We start from the raw sequence: 14,603 nt of genomic DNA, 5'->3' as shown, positions 1-14,603 counted from the left end.
GTCAAATCAACTTGTTATACGTAATATAAAAAAAACATTGTGATTAAATGACATAGTAAATGTGGGGGTTGGGGGTGAACAAAACTTGCATTTTGGTGTTTAGTTTAATTTTATATTAAATACAAAGAAAAACCAAGAAAAACTTTTAAATTCAACATTATGAAATTATTTTGTTCCTAACTTCTCTTTTTTAACTAAACTAAACATATTGTATTACTAATGTAGAAACAATATGTGGAAGAAATAAGAGAAGAAAGTACATGTTAATGGCGATGGCTAATCATTTGACAAAGTTGAGTTCATAATATTGTATATAAATTTAAATGGTTATGTTGTATATTTTATATTGTTTTATTATTACTCACATAGCTTAACTATTCAATTATTCTATTAATTAATAACACAAATAGTAAACCCAAACTGTTACATACATAGTCATGTTTTTTTAAACATGAAAAAGTCGACTTAATTTATGTGGTAAATTAATATTGAACATTCGTTTAATTAGTACCTTTAGTGATTATTTAAAAGGTCATACAATTTTTAAGAAATATTACAATTGAATCATAATATTTTATAAAATAGTAAGATATAAAAGTAGATGATTCTCCTGAAAATAATTCGCAGAAGGCTAGTATGTCAACAAATTAAAACGAGTCATGTTTCCTTTTTTTTTTTAAAACAATTTTATTGAAATGTAAACAAGATATAAATTTGTTAATCTAATTGGAATGGATTGTTAAGTGTATTGGTTCATTGAGACGGGCACATTTTGCACCAACCAAATTGCATATATATTTAAAATACTTGGAGGTAGAAAAATGGATCTACTTTGAATATTATTTTTAAAAAAAGATCTTCCTAAACTCCAGACAAAAAAGGCATAATACTCATATAGTTTCAACGACTTTATAATTACTCCTTCTCCTAAGTGATAGGTCATATTGTAACATGATAAAAAGGAAAAAGAATTATCATTATAACAAAGATCAATATTAAATAATCTTTGATAGAATTAAATGTTCCTTCACCAAATATCCTTTTCAATTATCACATTTCCTACGAGATTATCAAGCTTATCATATCTTGTAATTTCAATATTTTGATTTCCATTAATAATACAAAAATTAATTTGAATGGTATTTTTGAGTTATCCATATAGTAAAAAAATATTAATTATCAGATTAACTCTTATATTATCCTCGATTCTCTTTAAAAAACATAAAGAAATCACTAAAGTTAAAGAGATAAATAAATGATACCTAATGTTTATAGTTCAAAATTTTACTAATATCCTGCTTTTTCTTGTTTAACAAAAAAAAAATACCATGCTTAATACATTTACTAATTATTTGAATTTGACAATAAATTTTCTATTAAAATAGCTTACGATTTACACAAAATAGAATCTTTTTCTTTTGAAAAAATATCAAATTAGCAATTCTATCTTAATAATATAATAATTTGCTATTTTATCAATAATATACAACAACAAATTTCATCCATCCCCTATAACATTTTTCTTTTAAAAAAATAAAAACAAAAAAAAATCAAGGGTCAAAATAGTAAAATGATACAAAAAGGGGATCCAAATAGGGGAAGAGGAAGAGTGAAAATGACAGCATAAATGGGTAAAGTGGAGCCCACAGCACGTAGGAAGAGTGCTTTGTGTTTCTTCCTCGTGACTCTTTACCACGCTCCTCGTGCGCAAGAGGTTTGTCCTAACACAATACTACTTCCGTTCTGTTTTAATTGTCGTTTTTCTATTACAAACAAATTATGATAATTAATATTTTTTTCAGTTTCAATTTGTTTATGTCGTTTATAAACTTAAAAACAAATTAGCATAATTACTTTTTCCGTTTCAATGTATTTGTCTACTTTTAAATTAACACTGAATTTGAGAAAAAAAGAATATTATGATTTTGAATTAAAATATATTAAAATGTCATTTTTAATTTTGTGATCTTAAATATGTTGGATGAAAAACTGAAATTGAAGAGTAGCCAAAAAATAAAAATATATTTGTATTAAATTGACTATAAAAGAAAGTAAGACAAGTGTATTGAAATAAAGGGAGTATTATTTTAGGAATTTAAGATTAAAATTGAGTATTGTTTCTAATTATAAGGAGTTGTTTGATTGTTGATTAGAGGTATACATATATTAATTATGTAAGTATTAGTTATTTATGTACTCTCTTCATCCTAATTTATGAAACACATTTTGAATTTGGGGAGTCAAATGTATAATTTAGACAATATTTTGGATCTGTTTGAACGTTATATCAAATTAGTGATTTGAAATTAGGATGATTTGAAGTTGAACTTTTGTTTGGATATGCAATTTAGATTTCTTAAGTTGTATTTTGTTCTCATAAATATAAAAATCCTACAAATTATGAAAACTGTCAAACTTTCTCAATTCTTGTACAATTTTACCAAATGAGCAAATCATATCTCATAAACAAGGTATCATAATATCTTGAGGCGACACATTAATAAATCACATATCTACATATTCTTTATAAATAAATGTATGTGATTAGATGTTATTACAAACTTTCAAATGCACGTAATCTTACAAAGATTCATTTTATCCCAAAAAAAAAATCAACAATAGTGGTTACTAACTATTCTTTAATATACAGGTGATACAATAATCTATTCATGTCAAACATAAATATTTTTTTTAGGAAAAATTACGCGGTTAAGCAAACTTATACTACTTAAGCAGTCATCATAGTTATAGTTTGCTATAATTACCACTCGCGACTAACATTAACCATTAATTACGTGGCTGACTCGAGTTTGTATAATTAGTCATGTTTGTATAATTCGCCACATTTGTATAATTCGCAACTAACAATTCTTCGTTTGATTTGTATTTGTATATGACGGTGATTTCCTTTGGTTTTTCAATTTTATTACCATATACATTCAATCTTTTTTTTTGTATAACTTTTTAAAGTTTGTATAAACGTGTAGCTTTCAGATATTGTATAATATAATTTATATAATGTAATTTGTATAAATATTATAATTGTTTAAAGTTCATATGTTTATGTTTGTATCAATTCGTTATTTCGAGTTTTATCATATTTGTATAATTTCAGACTTTGTATTACTCAATTATACAAAAACACGCGAATTATACAAACGTACCCCCGAATTATACAAACAAGATGCAAATTATATAAACCATTGCCCTTTCTCGCTCACCTCTCTCCTCCCTATCCCAATCTTGCTCGCCAGATATACAAATACATATGTATATCAGTTACATATATACAATTATTTTGACAGATATACATATACAATTTGCCTCTCTCCGCTCTCTGCCCTCTCTCACTCGTCTCTCTCCTCCTCTCCCAGTTTCGCTCGCCACGCTCCTCTCTATAACATGTAGCTACGAATCGTAATTAGCAAACTATAGTTATGGAGCATAATTAAGCTATTTTTGAGTAGTTGTATGTGAAAGTTCCTCTTTTCTTTTTATATCAAATTTAAAACAATGAATCCTTATCCGCAAAATATAAACTTATATCAAGTTTATATTTTTAAAAATTGAGATATCACTTTCTGAAAAATTTGAGATATTAAATTATAATTTAAAAATTAAAATTGAAATTTTATTCTAGTTTTATAGAACATAATTTTTTTAGGAAAAAACATAAATGATACATTACATTTATATCCACTCACAAATCACACATAGATCTTTCTGATGCTTCATCATTAGCTAAGCCACTTAACTTGAGGAAAAAACAAGAAAGAAGAATGAGACAATGCATGCATATTAGAAGAAGTAAAATAAACTGTTTTTCTAAGAATACAAGTTCAAGGAAAACATATACATATGGCATATACAATATATCATTTGTATATCATATGTATAATGTAACGTGTGTGTCATGTTTAACACATCGTTATTCTTCCTTCTTCCATCAAAATCACTCAAAAACTTATCCATGTAAAATATAACTAGAACTTCTATGTTATACACCAAATATTATACTATGTTCCAAATAGAGTAACAATCCAAAAGACTAGTTATGAGGTGGAGAGTTTATTTAGCCTAGTTACACATTTGGTCGATCGACCAAAAATAATTACATTCGTTGGTCAAATATATAAAAAGTTATATTATTTTGTATCAAATTAAAGTTATATATTTTATGTATATAATACATTTATATACAAAATATACATTTCTTGACTATTATTTTGGTGGACGGCTATTTATGTCAATTTTAAAAAATTAATGGAGAAGAAGTGACATATAATAATCGTCCCCATGTGAAGACCAACAACGTTGGTCATGGATTCAAGCCACCACTCCTCACAAATAGGCTACCAATTTGAGTCACAATCTCAAACGTTGATTGACCTACTCTAATATTGATATTATTAAAGAAGTGTAGCATCAGAGTATGATCAAATTAAGGAGTCAGTGGAGTAAATAACGGGTCTTTTTTTCCAAATTATGAGATAAGTTGAATTGACCAACTTTGGAAGTTTGGGGGTACAAAACCAAATCGAAAATTGAACCAAATCGTAAATTAAGTCAAACTGAAGAAAAAAAACTCGATTAATGGTTTGGTATTGGAAAAAAATCCAACTTTACTTGGGTTGGTTTAGTTTTAACTAAAAAAAAGTCAACCTGAGCCAGACCAAACCAACCCGACATTATATATATAATTTTTCTCTTTTAAAATTTACTTTATATATAAAAGTATTTACTTTGATATAATTTCAAAATATTACTTAAACTTTTTCATAATTTCTATCTTTTATCATATTTTTTCAAGTTCTTTGAGATTTATAATTTTGAATGGTTCAATAAGATTATAGTCCATAGATATTAGTAATTCTAATAAAAACTCAATTCAAAAATCAAATCAATATTAATGCTAACAAAAAAATTGATTCAACACTAAAAATGACAATAATATTGATAATTTGTTCTTTAGTTTTACATTGGTTTAGACATTTAAAATTCATAACCTAATTTTGTTTTTTTCTTTAATGTTTAATCATGTAATTAATACTTATTAGACTTATTTTAGCATGATTTAGTACTTTTAAACTATGATCCTTTTCATTATGACTTATTAATTTGCAATATTTATTTTATGTGATTTCATTATTATTTTTTTGTTGAATATTTTTATTGCCATCACTCATCTCATATTTTGTGTTTATTCTCTTAAGAAACACCTTAGACAATTGTATTTTGGTTAGACTAAAGAAATATTTGAAGCATAATTTAATTATATGTTTGTATTAATACTTTACCCAAAAAAAATCTGAAAAACCTCAAGGTTTATTAGTATGACTTGATTTATAAATTTGAAAATTCGACACAAATGGTTTGATTTGATATTTGAAAACTCCGAACCAAACTGAAAAAACCTGAGATTGAGGAAACGGAGTTTTATAAGTTTGATTTGGTTTATAAATTTAAAAATTCGACACAAATGATTTGATTTGATATTTGAAAAATGCAAACCAACCCGATCATTTACACCTAGTTCGCACTATGCAGTAATTAGTACAGTCCACCGGCCCATTGAATAAGAAAGGCCCAACAATTGTTTGCCCTCTATTTGAATAGTTTTGAGGCACAAAATTTGATCTCTTGCAAATATGAATTATTTTGAAATTTGAGTGAATAATATATGAAGTGATTCGAAATATTGAGAGCAGCTCAAATTTATATTTTAAGACTTTTTGGAGGAAATTTGAGTTAGATGGGATTGAAAAAAAGTTGCTTGCTGAGGAAGATGAATATTTGCAACTATATAAATATTATATAAAAAGTGTGTATGTATTTATATACATCTCTAATACATAATTATACATTATATATAGTTATACAATATTAATACATTACATATGCATGCAACTAATTTAGTTAAAAAAAATAGTCTTCTTTTAGAATTGTCAAACAAAAAATTACAAATCAAATAAAAAAAATTAAGACAAATAACCGAATTACTATAAAGACAAACACCTAAATTAAGAATTAAGAGTCTGTTTGACTTGGTTATTTTTTTAAAAATCTAAAATCAAATCAAATTATTTAAAAGTAAAAATCTATACAAAAAAAGTATAAATCTTTTTTATCGATTTAATTCAATTTTCGATTTTTCAATTTTCCGTGAACACCCCTAATTCAGTAATTCTAACTATGTAGCAAATGGTTAATTAGTTGAGTCTTTGATAAAACAATTGGTATTTTGTATTGGTGTAAGATTGAGTCCTTCGTCAACCAAACACTACAACACAAAGGTGACATCAAATTTTTATATTTTTCTAATGTTGATATGTCCGGCATTTGTCTTTTATCACATCTTACTTGAGTTACTAATCTACAAATGTTAAATCAGCAAAAAATCTTAGATTTTTTATTAACTTTTTTTTTTGGTCTTATGTCATGTGATTGATTAACTAAGGCGACATACATGAACAATTCCTTAAATTTGTCAATTTATTTCATTTATACATTTAAATTTCGATAATTTCTAATTGAGCATATGGTTAGTGTTTCTATTAGACATTTCCGACTTGTATCTTTAAAAAATATTTGTGCGTAAGCACCAATTATGTAAATATGATAATCACTTAAAGTATGTCACTTTCTTTAGTTATAAGCAGTAAAACCTAAGGCCTACTCTAATTGAGATTGACGAATATAATTAAAAAAAATGTTGCAGGATTTACGTGGTTAACTAATTTACTTCATATACTCTTGACTAGGCGCGCAATTTTTTTTCCAGAATTTGAATAGTAATTTTCTAATAAGAATACTTTATTATTATGTGTTTAGATGCTCAATTGGAACTTAATGTAGTTCAAGTGTCTAAATAAAATTCATAACAAATTTAAGAGATTGTCGATGTATTCCGCCATTAAACAGTGTTGTGCCTTACAATGGGAACAAGAAAAATACCCTCTTTAGCCAAATGCATTCTCTTTATTACTCTTTCATATCCTTGACTTCTTCTTCTTTTTCTAATGAAGAAAAAGTTATATAGCTCTCTATTTGATTGTGTTAATATAGAGTACCCTTTAGCATTTCAAGAAAATGAATTGCTTCACACCATTATTAATCATGTTCATCATGGTTTTCTCCATATCATATGACTTAGTTTTTTCTCAAACCACTAGTAGTTTCAACAAATGTGTCCTGGATTTTAACACTTCTTCTTTATCATCAAGGGACTCATGTACAACTTTAGACAACAATTGGGATGGTTTCTTAACTCACCCTTGTTGTGGATTACCTTTCAACATATATTTACGAGCATTGGCGCGTTGGACAAACCAAACAAGACTTATCTTTCTCAATTCCATACAACAGATGGACTGCTTAACTTTGATGAATAACAATAGTACTGATATTTTTAGCTGTGGCATTGAGAAGTTGACTAGTGGTGCAGGAGGTTGTTCGGATTATTCAGAGATCGACGTTCTGAATGAGATAGGAAGCAGATTGAATAGTCTGAGGGATGATTGTAGGCTAATGGATTCAGAAGGAGGACTTACTAAGGGATGCAATAAGTGTTTGAAGACATGGAGAGAAATAGCTTACACGTCGAAAAATGATTCGATGAAACTTGAAGATGACATTTGTAGATTTAGTATGCTGATTTTGTTAACAAGTCAAAGAGTTGCTGATGAGAGTTGGATTGACAAGATCTTTCATTGCCTAGGAGACAACTCTCTCCCTTTAGGTAAGTTTACTTTACTTCCTGTTATAAACATATTTAAGTTTTGAAATTTAACTATGATCTTGATTGATCATTGTACTGTGCAGCATCGTCTGCAGATGAGAGTGGAAATGAAACGATACGTAATACTAAGTTTAAAACTGGTAAGTCTTGAAATCCATATACATAAAAATTACTGATATTGCTGAGTTTCAGGACAAAAGAGTGTGTTTATTGTTAAGCATTGGTTAAATATGCAGATCTTTCAATTCTAATTGTTGGTGTAGTTGGGATGGTGTTAGTTGTAATCGTTGCGTTGTGGATCTATGTGAAAAGGAAGGCTGAAGTTAAACCATCAAGTGAAAGATATAGTAAGCCCTCTACACATAACAATCATTGTTTTGAATGTTTTAGCTTATTCTAATTCTGCTTAATGTTGATGGTATCAGATGAATCTTACTCTGAAGAATCAAGCTATCGTAGACTATCACTTAAAGAAATTTACTCTGCGACTGACAGTCTCAGCATGTCCAACTTCATAGGTCAAGGCATAGCTGGTAAGTCACAATCGAACGTTGTAGTAGTTGACTTCATATTAGTAACATGCATAAATCAGATATGATCATGTTTTACAGGAAAAGTATACAAAGGCATTTTAGCAGATAGACAACATGTGGCTATTAAGCACATAATTAAGGATGAACAGATGGAAACATTTGTTAGAGAAGTTACAAGTCTCTCTCATATCAAACATCCGAACCTCGTATCCCTGCTAGGCCACTATGATGCACCAAATGAATGTTTTCTAGTTTATGAGCTATGCCACAATGGAAATCTTTCCGAATGGCTATTTGGTATGTTTTTGCTCTTTGAGCATTTCTCTGTTCTTTGTTGATCTAAATTGTATAGTGTCCTGATTTTAAAACCCCTGCTGAGCAGGTAAAAGTAAATATCTCTCGTGGAGACGAAGACTAGAAATTGCACTTGATTGTGCTCGTGGTCTCCTCTTTCTCCATTCGTATCCTCAAGGATCAATTGTTCACCGGGATATCAAGGTAAAATCTTATTTTACATCCATAATCTGTCTTCCATTTTCTAAAAAAAAATCAGTTGTGTTTCCTCTTTTTGGTGAAATTTTGCAGCCAGCAAACATTCTTCTATCTGCTAGCTTTGAAGCCAAACTCTCAGACTTTGGTTTGTCCAAAATTATTAGCATTGGACATTCATATGCTAGCTCAGAAGTGAGAGGAACCTATGGTTATGTTGATCCTGAGTACCAAAAGAACCGTCATGTTAATTCTTATGGTGATGTCTATAGCTTTGGGATAGTACTGCTACAACTTTTATCTGGACAAAGGGTTATCAACTTGGATTTGAAGAATCCAATGCCTCTAAGTAAAATGGTAAACATACTAACTCCTCCATTTTCTCTTGCATTCATTTTGAGTTTTTTTTTTCTCTTTAACGCGTCTTTTTGAATCATAGGCGAAAAACTTGACCAAAGGTGGGAATATCAAAGAATTTGCTGATCTCAAACTGGAGGGGAAATTCTCAATGGAGGCATTTGAACTTGTTCTTAAGCTAGCTTTGACTAGCATAGGACTTAAGCAGCAAAGACCATCCATGGAACAGGTGGTTGTTAAACTCGAAGAGGCTCTCGATTTATCAACAAGAGTTGAGTCAGTCCATCCTTAGTGCACATTCTCATGTACAATTAACTTTCATTTCATCCTACCCAAGAACTCAAAGGTGAATCTAGAATTTATAGTCAATGGTTCCCATTGAACTCGCTGAAGATCCGCCTCTGCCCAAGATTGTACTTAAGTTTCCTCTTATACACATTTTGATCTCAATTTAGGTGCCTACCAGAAGATGAAACTGAACAATCAAAGATAAAACAAGTAAACTGATTGTATATTTATACCAACTGATTCAGATAAGATAATGCTTATTATTTAGTCGAAGATTACAACGATTGATGTTTACATTATGTTTTCTAGTTTATGAGCTATGCCACAATGGAAATCTTTCCGAATGGCTATTTGGTATGTTTTTGCTCTTTGAGCATTTCTCTGATCTTTGTTGATCTAAATTGTATAGTGTCCTGATTTCAACACCCCTGCTGAGCAGGTAAAAGTAAATATCTCTCGTGGAGACGAAGACTAGAAGTTGCACTTGATTGTGCTCGTGGTCTCCTCTTTCTCCACTCGTATCCTCAAGGATCAATTGTTCACCGGGATATCAAGGTAAAATCTTATTTTACATCCATAATCTGTCTTCCATTTTCTAAAAAAAAATCAGTTGTGTTTCCTCTTTTTGGTGAAATTTTGCAGCCAGCAAACATTCTTCTATCTGCTAGCTTTGAAGCCAAACTCTCAGACTTTGGTTTGTCCAAAATTATTAGCATTGGACATTCATATGCTAGCTCAGAAGTGAGAGGAACCTATGGTTATGTTGATCCTGAGTACCAAAAGAACCGTCATGTTAATTCTTATGGTGATGTCTATAGCTTTGGGATAGTACTGCTACAACTTTTATCTGGACAAAGGGTTATCAACTTGGATTTGAAGAATCCAATGCCTCTAAGTAAAATGGTAAACATACTAACTCCTCCATTTTCTCTTGCATTCATTTTGAGTTTTTTTTTTCTCTTTAACGCGTCTTTTTGAATCATAGGCGAAAAACTTGACCAAAGGTGGGAATATCAAAGAATTTGCTGATCTCAAACTGGAGGGGAAATTCTCAATGGAGGCATTTGAACTTGTTCTTAAGCTAGCTTTGACTAGCATAGGACTTAAGCAGCAAAGACCATCCATGGAACAGGTGGTTGTTAAACTCGAAGAGGCTCTCGATTTATCAACAAGAGTTGAGTCAGTCCATCCTTAGTGCACATTCTCATGTACAATTAACTTTCATTTCATCCTACCCAAGAACTCAAAGGTGAATCTAGAATTTATAGTCAATGGTTCCCATTGAACTCGCTGAAGATCCGCCTCTGCCCAAGATTGTACTTAAGTTTCCTCTTATACACATTTTGATCTCAATTTAGGTGCCTACCAGAAGATGAAACTGAACAATCAAAGATAAAACAAGTAAACTGATTGTATATTTATACCAACTGATTCAGATAAGATAATGCTTATTATTTAGTCGAAGATTACAACGATTGATGTTTACATTAACAACAATTCACATTAACATCAGAAAGTATAGAGATACAAGTAAAACTATACAAAGCTTCATTCAAAAAACCAGAAGCTGCAGCAGTGTAGTGTGACTAGCTCTTAAAAACTTGAGCCGATATCACCAGTAAAGGAAAATGACACTAAAGCATCCTACACCATGGTGTATATATACATGTTGGATGCTTGTAAATAATTACCATACATTAATGAATTGATCCTCTATAAAAACTGGAGTGATCAAGCCAGATGAGGTCTTCTCGTTGTACTCGTGCAAGATTCTGATGAGTGTACTAGCTTTCTTGCTTGCTTTTGAGTTGCCTTCAGCCAGGAGGGAATATAACGGTCCCATGAGAGATGAGTTCTTTACTAAAACAGGAACTGCATCTGCTCCACCATTGATACACAAAGCCAGCAACAATGAGACACAGTACTCTTTTGATGCCCTTGAATTGCAAGAACTTAGAACATTGACAATAATAGGCAAAGCTCCAGCATAAAGAACAGCCATTGCTCCGTCTAGCCTTTCAGAAAGCGTTGTTAAAACTGCTAAAGAATCTGTAATGAGATCTTCCCTTTCGAAAGATTTCAACAGATTAACCACCAAGGGGACTAATCCAGCAGCAATCACTCTCCAGTGGTTTTCGGGGCGCATTAGGAGGCCAAAAATGGTGACCAAGGCATTCTTTTTTCCTCTGTCAGTGCCATTTCTTAGCAACTCCAAAAGTGATGGAATGAACTCTGGATTTTCTCCCATCATTTTACGGTACTCTTCTACTGATGTAAGGTAGAATAATGTACCAGCTGCGTGCTGTCGAGCTTCCATCTTTAGCCCTCCTTTCAACACATCAAGTATCAAGAACAAACCTCCATTTCCAACAATTGTGCTTTTGCATTTAGAGTTCTTTGAGAGGTTCAGCAGAGTAGCCATTGAATTCTCTTGACAAGAAGAATCCCTTGAAGTAACAAGATTCAGAAGAGGTGGGATTACACCAGCTTCCACCAAACAAGACCTGTTAAAAATGCTTGTTTTAGTGAGCAAACGTAATCCCTAAATAATCAAGAACCCTTTTCAGATCATGTGATTCAGGAACAATTCCATCTTCAAGTTGATCCAAAATCTTCAAAACATTCACTTGCATTCTCACATCATCCATTTCCACTTCAAACTTCAACTTAACAGCTTGATTCTTCACAAACTCAACCACTTCTTGACCGTCCACAGAAACATCCATTTCCTTCAAGGGAAGAGCATCAAGTGCCACAGCAACAGCTCTTGCCAGCATCTGAAACTGGCAAGAGACATCCTCGGATTTCGCTAAAATCCATATTCTTGAATCTTCTCTGCTACAATCATCTAACAAGAAATGAAACTTGTGGAAGATAAAATGAATCTCAGATAAGCTCACAATACTTGAATTAGCAAATCTTGAAACCCCATTTGGGATTTCTTTAAGAACAATGAGAATATCCTCAATTAAACGAATCGAATTCCTAACATTCTTCTTATTTGTATAAAAAGTTCTTGACTTGTATTCACATATTGTTTGGCCTAATTGGATCAAAGATGAAACAAGGCTAGAAAAACACACTGTTTCACCAGGACGAATAGCCGGAAAATTCAAAATCCGGCGAATGAATTCGTTAGATTTGTTGATCATTGAGATAAAAAATATATCAAGAAAACACAAAGATCAAATCTTAAAAAGTATATATGAACAAAAGGGGAAAAAATGTGTGTATGATAAAAATCTAAAGAATCCACACGCTGACTACTAACTCCGCCCCTGATATTAGTTTTCTATATTTCCCATAGTACGTTTTAAGAAATCATTAATAAGAATGTTAGTTTTATTAATTTATCCTTCAGAAACTTTTTAAAAACTTTACAAAATTGTTTACACTTTTAAAAAAAGAATTAGTTATAAAGGTAAATTGACAAGTAAGGTAGGATAACTATTTAAAGTATAATTAACAACTAATATGAGACGGACAACAATAAATACATTTATGCTTTTAGTTTATGTTTGAAGTTGATTAGACTTAAAAAGGAAGAAAGAATGAAAGTGACTTGACGAGAGATATTTATTGGTGTAGATGGAGGTTGATTATTATCCAATTAATATATTGTGATTCTATGTTATAAAAATAAAGGTTCAAATTTACCCTCATATTTTATAGAAAGATTTAATTTTGTACTATGTAGGAAGTTTGGCTTATTCAATTTCGCAACGTTATAATTCTAATTTGAATTTGCTTTTAGTCGCTAACAAATCAAATATTATATAGGGAAAAGATCCATATTTCCCTTTTGTGGTATGCAAAATAAATTACACAATAAAATGTTAAAATCACTTCAAAATCATGATTTTTTTCACATAATGAAATTGACGATGAATCAAAATTCTTATTTTTCTCTTTCTTTTAGTCATGAGTCATGACACATTTTGACTAAATCTCATTGGATTGTTGTGAGCAGTATTTCTATGATAGTGTAGCCACAATATAGCCATGTGGCATGTTTATGCACTCATGATCGAAATAATTAGAGACCAACTAATATTCCTTCCGTTCGTATTTAGATGTCATTATTTTAGATTTCACGTCTTTTAAGAAATTACATAAATTTATCATTACATTCTTATTTAATGTTATCTTAATGTCAAGTTTGAGAAATTTCGAGTTAAAACTAAAATAACAAAAGGATAAATGAAACACACTTCTAATAGAGAGCAAAGTAAAACCTTCTCACAGTACAAAAACTAATTTGGACCATTTTCTTAAACGATATAGTAATGCTGATGTTCAAACTAAATTACGCACACTTCAATTATTTCATATTTAGCATAAGTATAGCAAAACAACTTTCCTTACTTAAATTTGAACAGATTAAAAGATAGGCATAATACATATATTGGCCCCTAAACTTGGCTTCAAATTTCAACTTTGACCTCCAACTTTCATAATGCACAAATAGGCACTTTAACTATCCCACATTTAAATAAATAAACACACAATTTTCGGAGCCAAAAGCGTGAAATGCAAACGCTCCAACGTGTATTAGTGACCCACTCAATGACTGCCAACTAATTCAATGCATGTGGGCCCGTTTTCCTGTCTATTTGACACCTTTTCAATTTGCCATGCATTTATTTCAATCTCTTTTAATGGATATGGACCCCACCTCACTAATTCCATTCCCTTCTCTTTATTTCTGCCTCACAACTTCTTCCTTCACTTTCATTTTGTGGTAAATTAATATTTGAAAATGTCAATTATTCAATTTATAATTTATTTGTCTTATTTCTTTTTTTAATTTATGTGTATTCAAAGATTACATTTAAGATACTATAAATTATTAGACTTAATATTTAAAATTTTTTATTACAAATTTGAAAATTACGTAATATACACTATTAATTACAATAATTACTAATTTAAAATATTTTTTCAATCTAATAAGAGCCTACAAACACACTATACGTTATATTTAAAAGTACTATAAATCATAATTAAAAAAAAAAAAAATTAGAAAATTTTTTGTTGACTCTTGAAATTCTATTGGTGACACATGAATTTGAATAGATGGAACAATATATATTATTGAAAGTTAACAATACTATAAGTTATTCGAAAATGACGTTAATGATTTTTATAAATTATAACAAATTAGCAACTAAAATATTTTTGAAAAAACATACAAAAAA

The 14,603-nt window shown here is 30.1% G+C and overlaps 2 protein-coding genes across 2 annotated transcripts; one reads left to right on the top strand and one right to left on the bottom strand.

Annotated features, from left to right (window-relative positions):
• Positions 1–7,365: 7,365 nt before the first annotated feature.
• LOC102605949 (probable LRR receptor-like serine/threonine-protein kinase At1g07550) lies at positions 7,366–9,590 on the top strand. Its single transcript, XM_006365177.2, has 8 exons — positions 7,366–7,738; positions 7,822–7,878; positions 7,975–8,085; positions 8,164–8,271; positions 8,350–8,568; positions 8,654–8,769; positions 8,857–9,117; positions 9,200–9,590. Exons 1-8 carry the CDS (start codon positions 7,366–7,368, stop codon positions 9,407–9,409), a joined length of 1,455 nt encoding a protein of 484 aa, XP_006365239.1. The 3' UTR covers positions 9,410–9,590.
• Positions 9,591–10,836: 1,246 nt separating this feature from the next.
• On the bottom strand, positions 10,837–12,659 carry LOC102596085 (U-box domain-containing protein 18). The gene is given in 2 exon segments (XM_015304344.1): positions 10,837–11,941; positions 11,943–12,659. Coding segments are annotated over 2 exon segments (1,464 nt in total). The 5' UTR covers positions 12,558–12,659; the 3' UTR covers positions 10,837–11,092.
• Positions 12,660–14,603: the final 1,944 nt, after the last annotated feature.

This window comes from Solanum tuberosum, unplaced genomic scaffold (assembly GCF_000226075.1).
Source record: "Solanum tuberosum cultivar DM 1-3 516 R44 unplaced genomic scaffold, SolTub_3.0 scf00540, whole genome shotgun sequence".
Taxonomy (NCBI): domain Eukaryota; kingdom Viridiplantae; phylum Streptophyta; class Magnoliopsida; order Solanales; family Solanaceae; genus Solanum; species Solanum tuberosum.
Note: the sequence above shows the minus strand (reverse complement) of the source record. Positions and strands in the feature narration are given on the sequence as shown.

Excerpts from the sequence above, each read along its gene's own strand:
- LOC102605949 (XM_006365177.2), top strand. The coding sequence starts at position 7,366 with ATGGACTGCTTAACTTTGATGAATAACAATAGTACTGATATTTTTAGC. Across the intron at positions 7,739-7,821 it reads AGACAACTCTCTCCCTTTAG|CATCGTCTGCAGATGAGAGT; the intron begins GTAAGTTTACTT and ends TGTACTGTGCAG. Across the intron at positions 8,569-8,653 it reads TCTTTCCGAATGGCTATTTG|GTAAAAGTAAATATCTCTCG; the intron begins GTATGTTTTTGC and ends CCTGCTGAGCAG.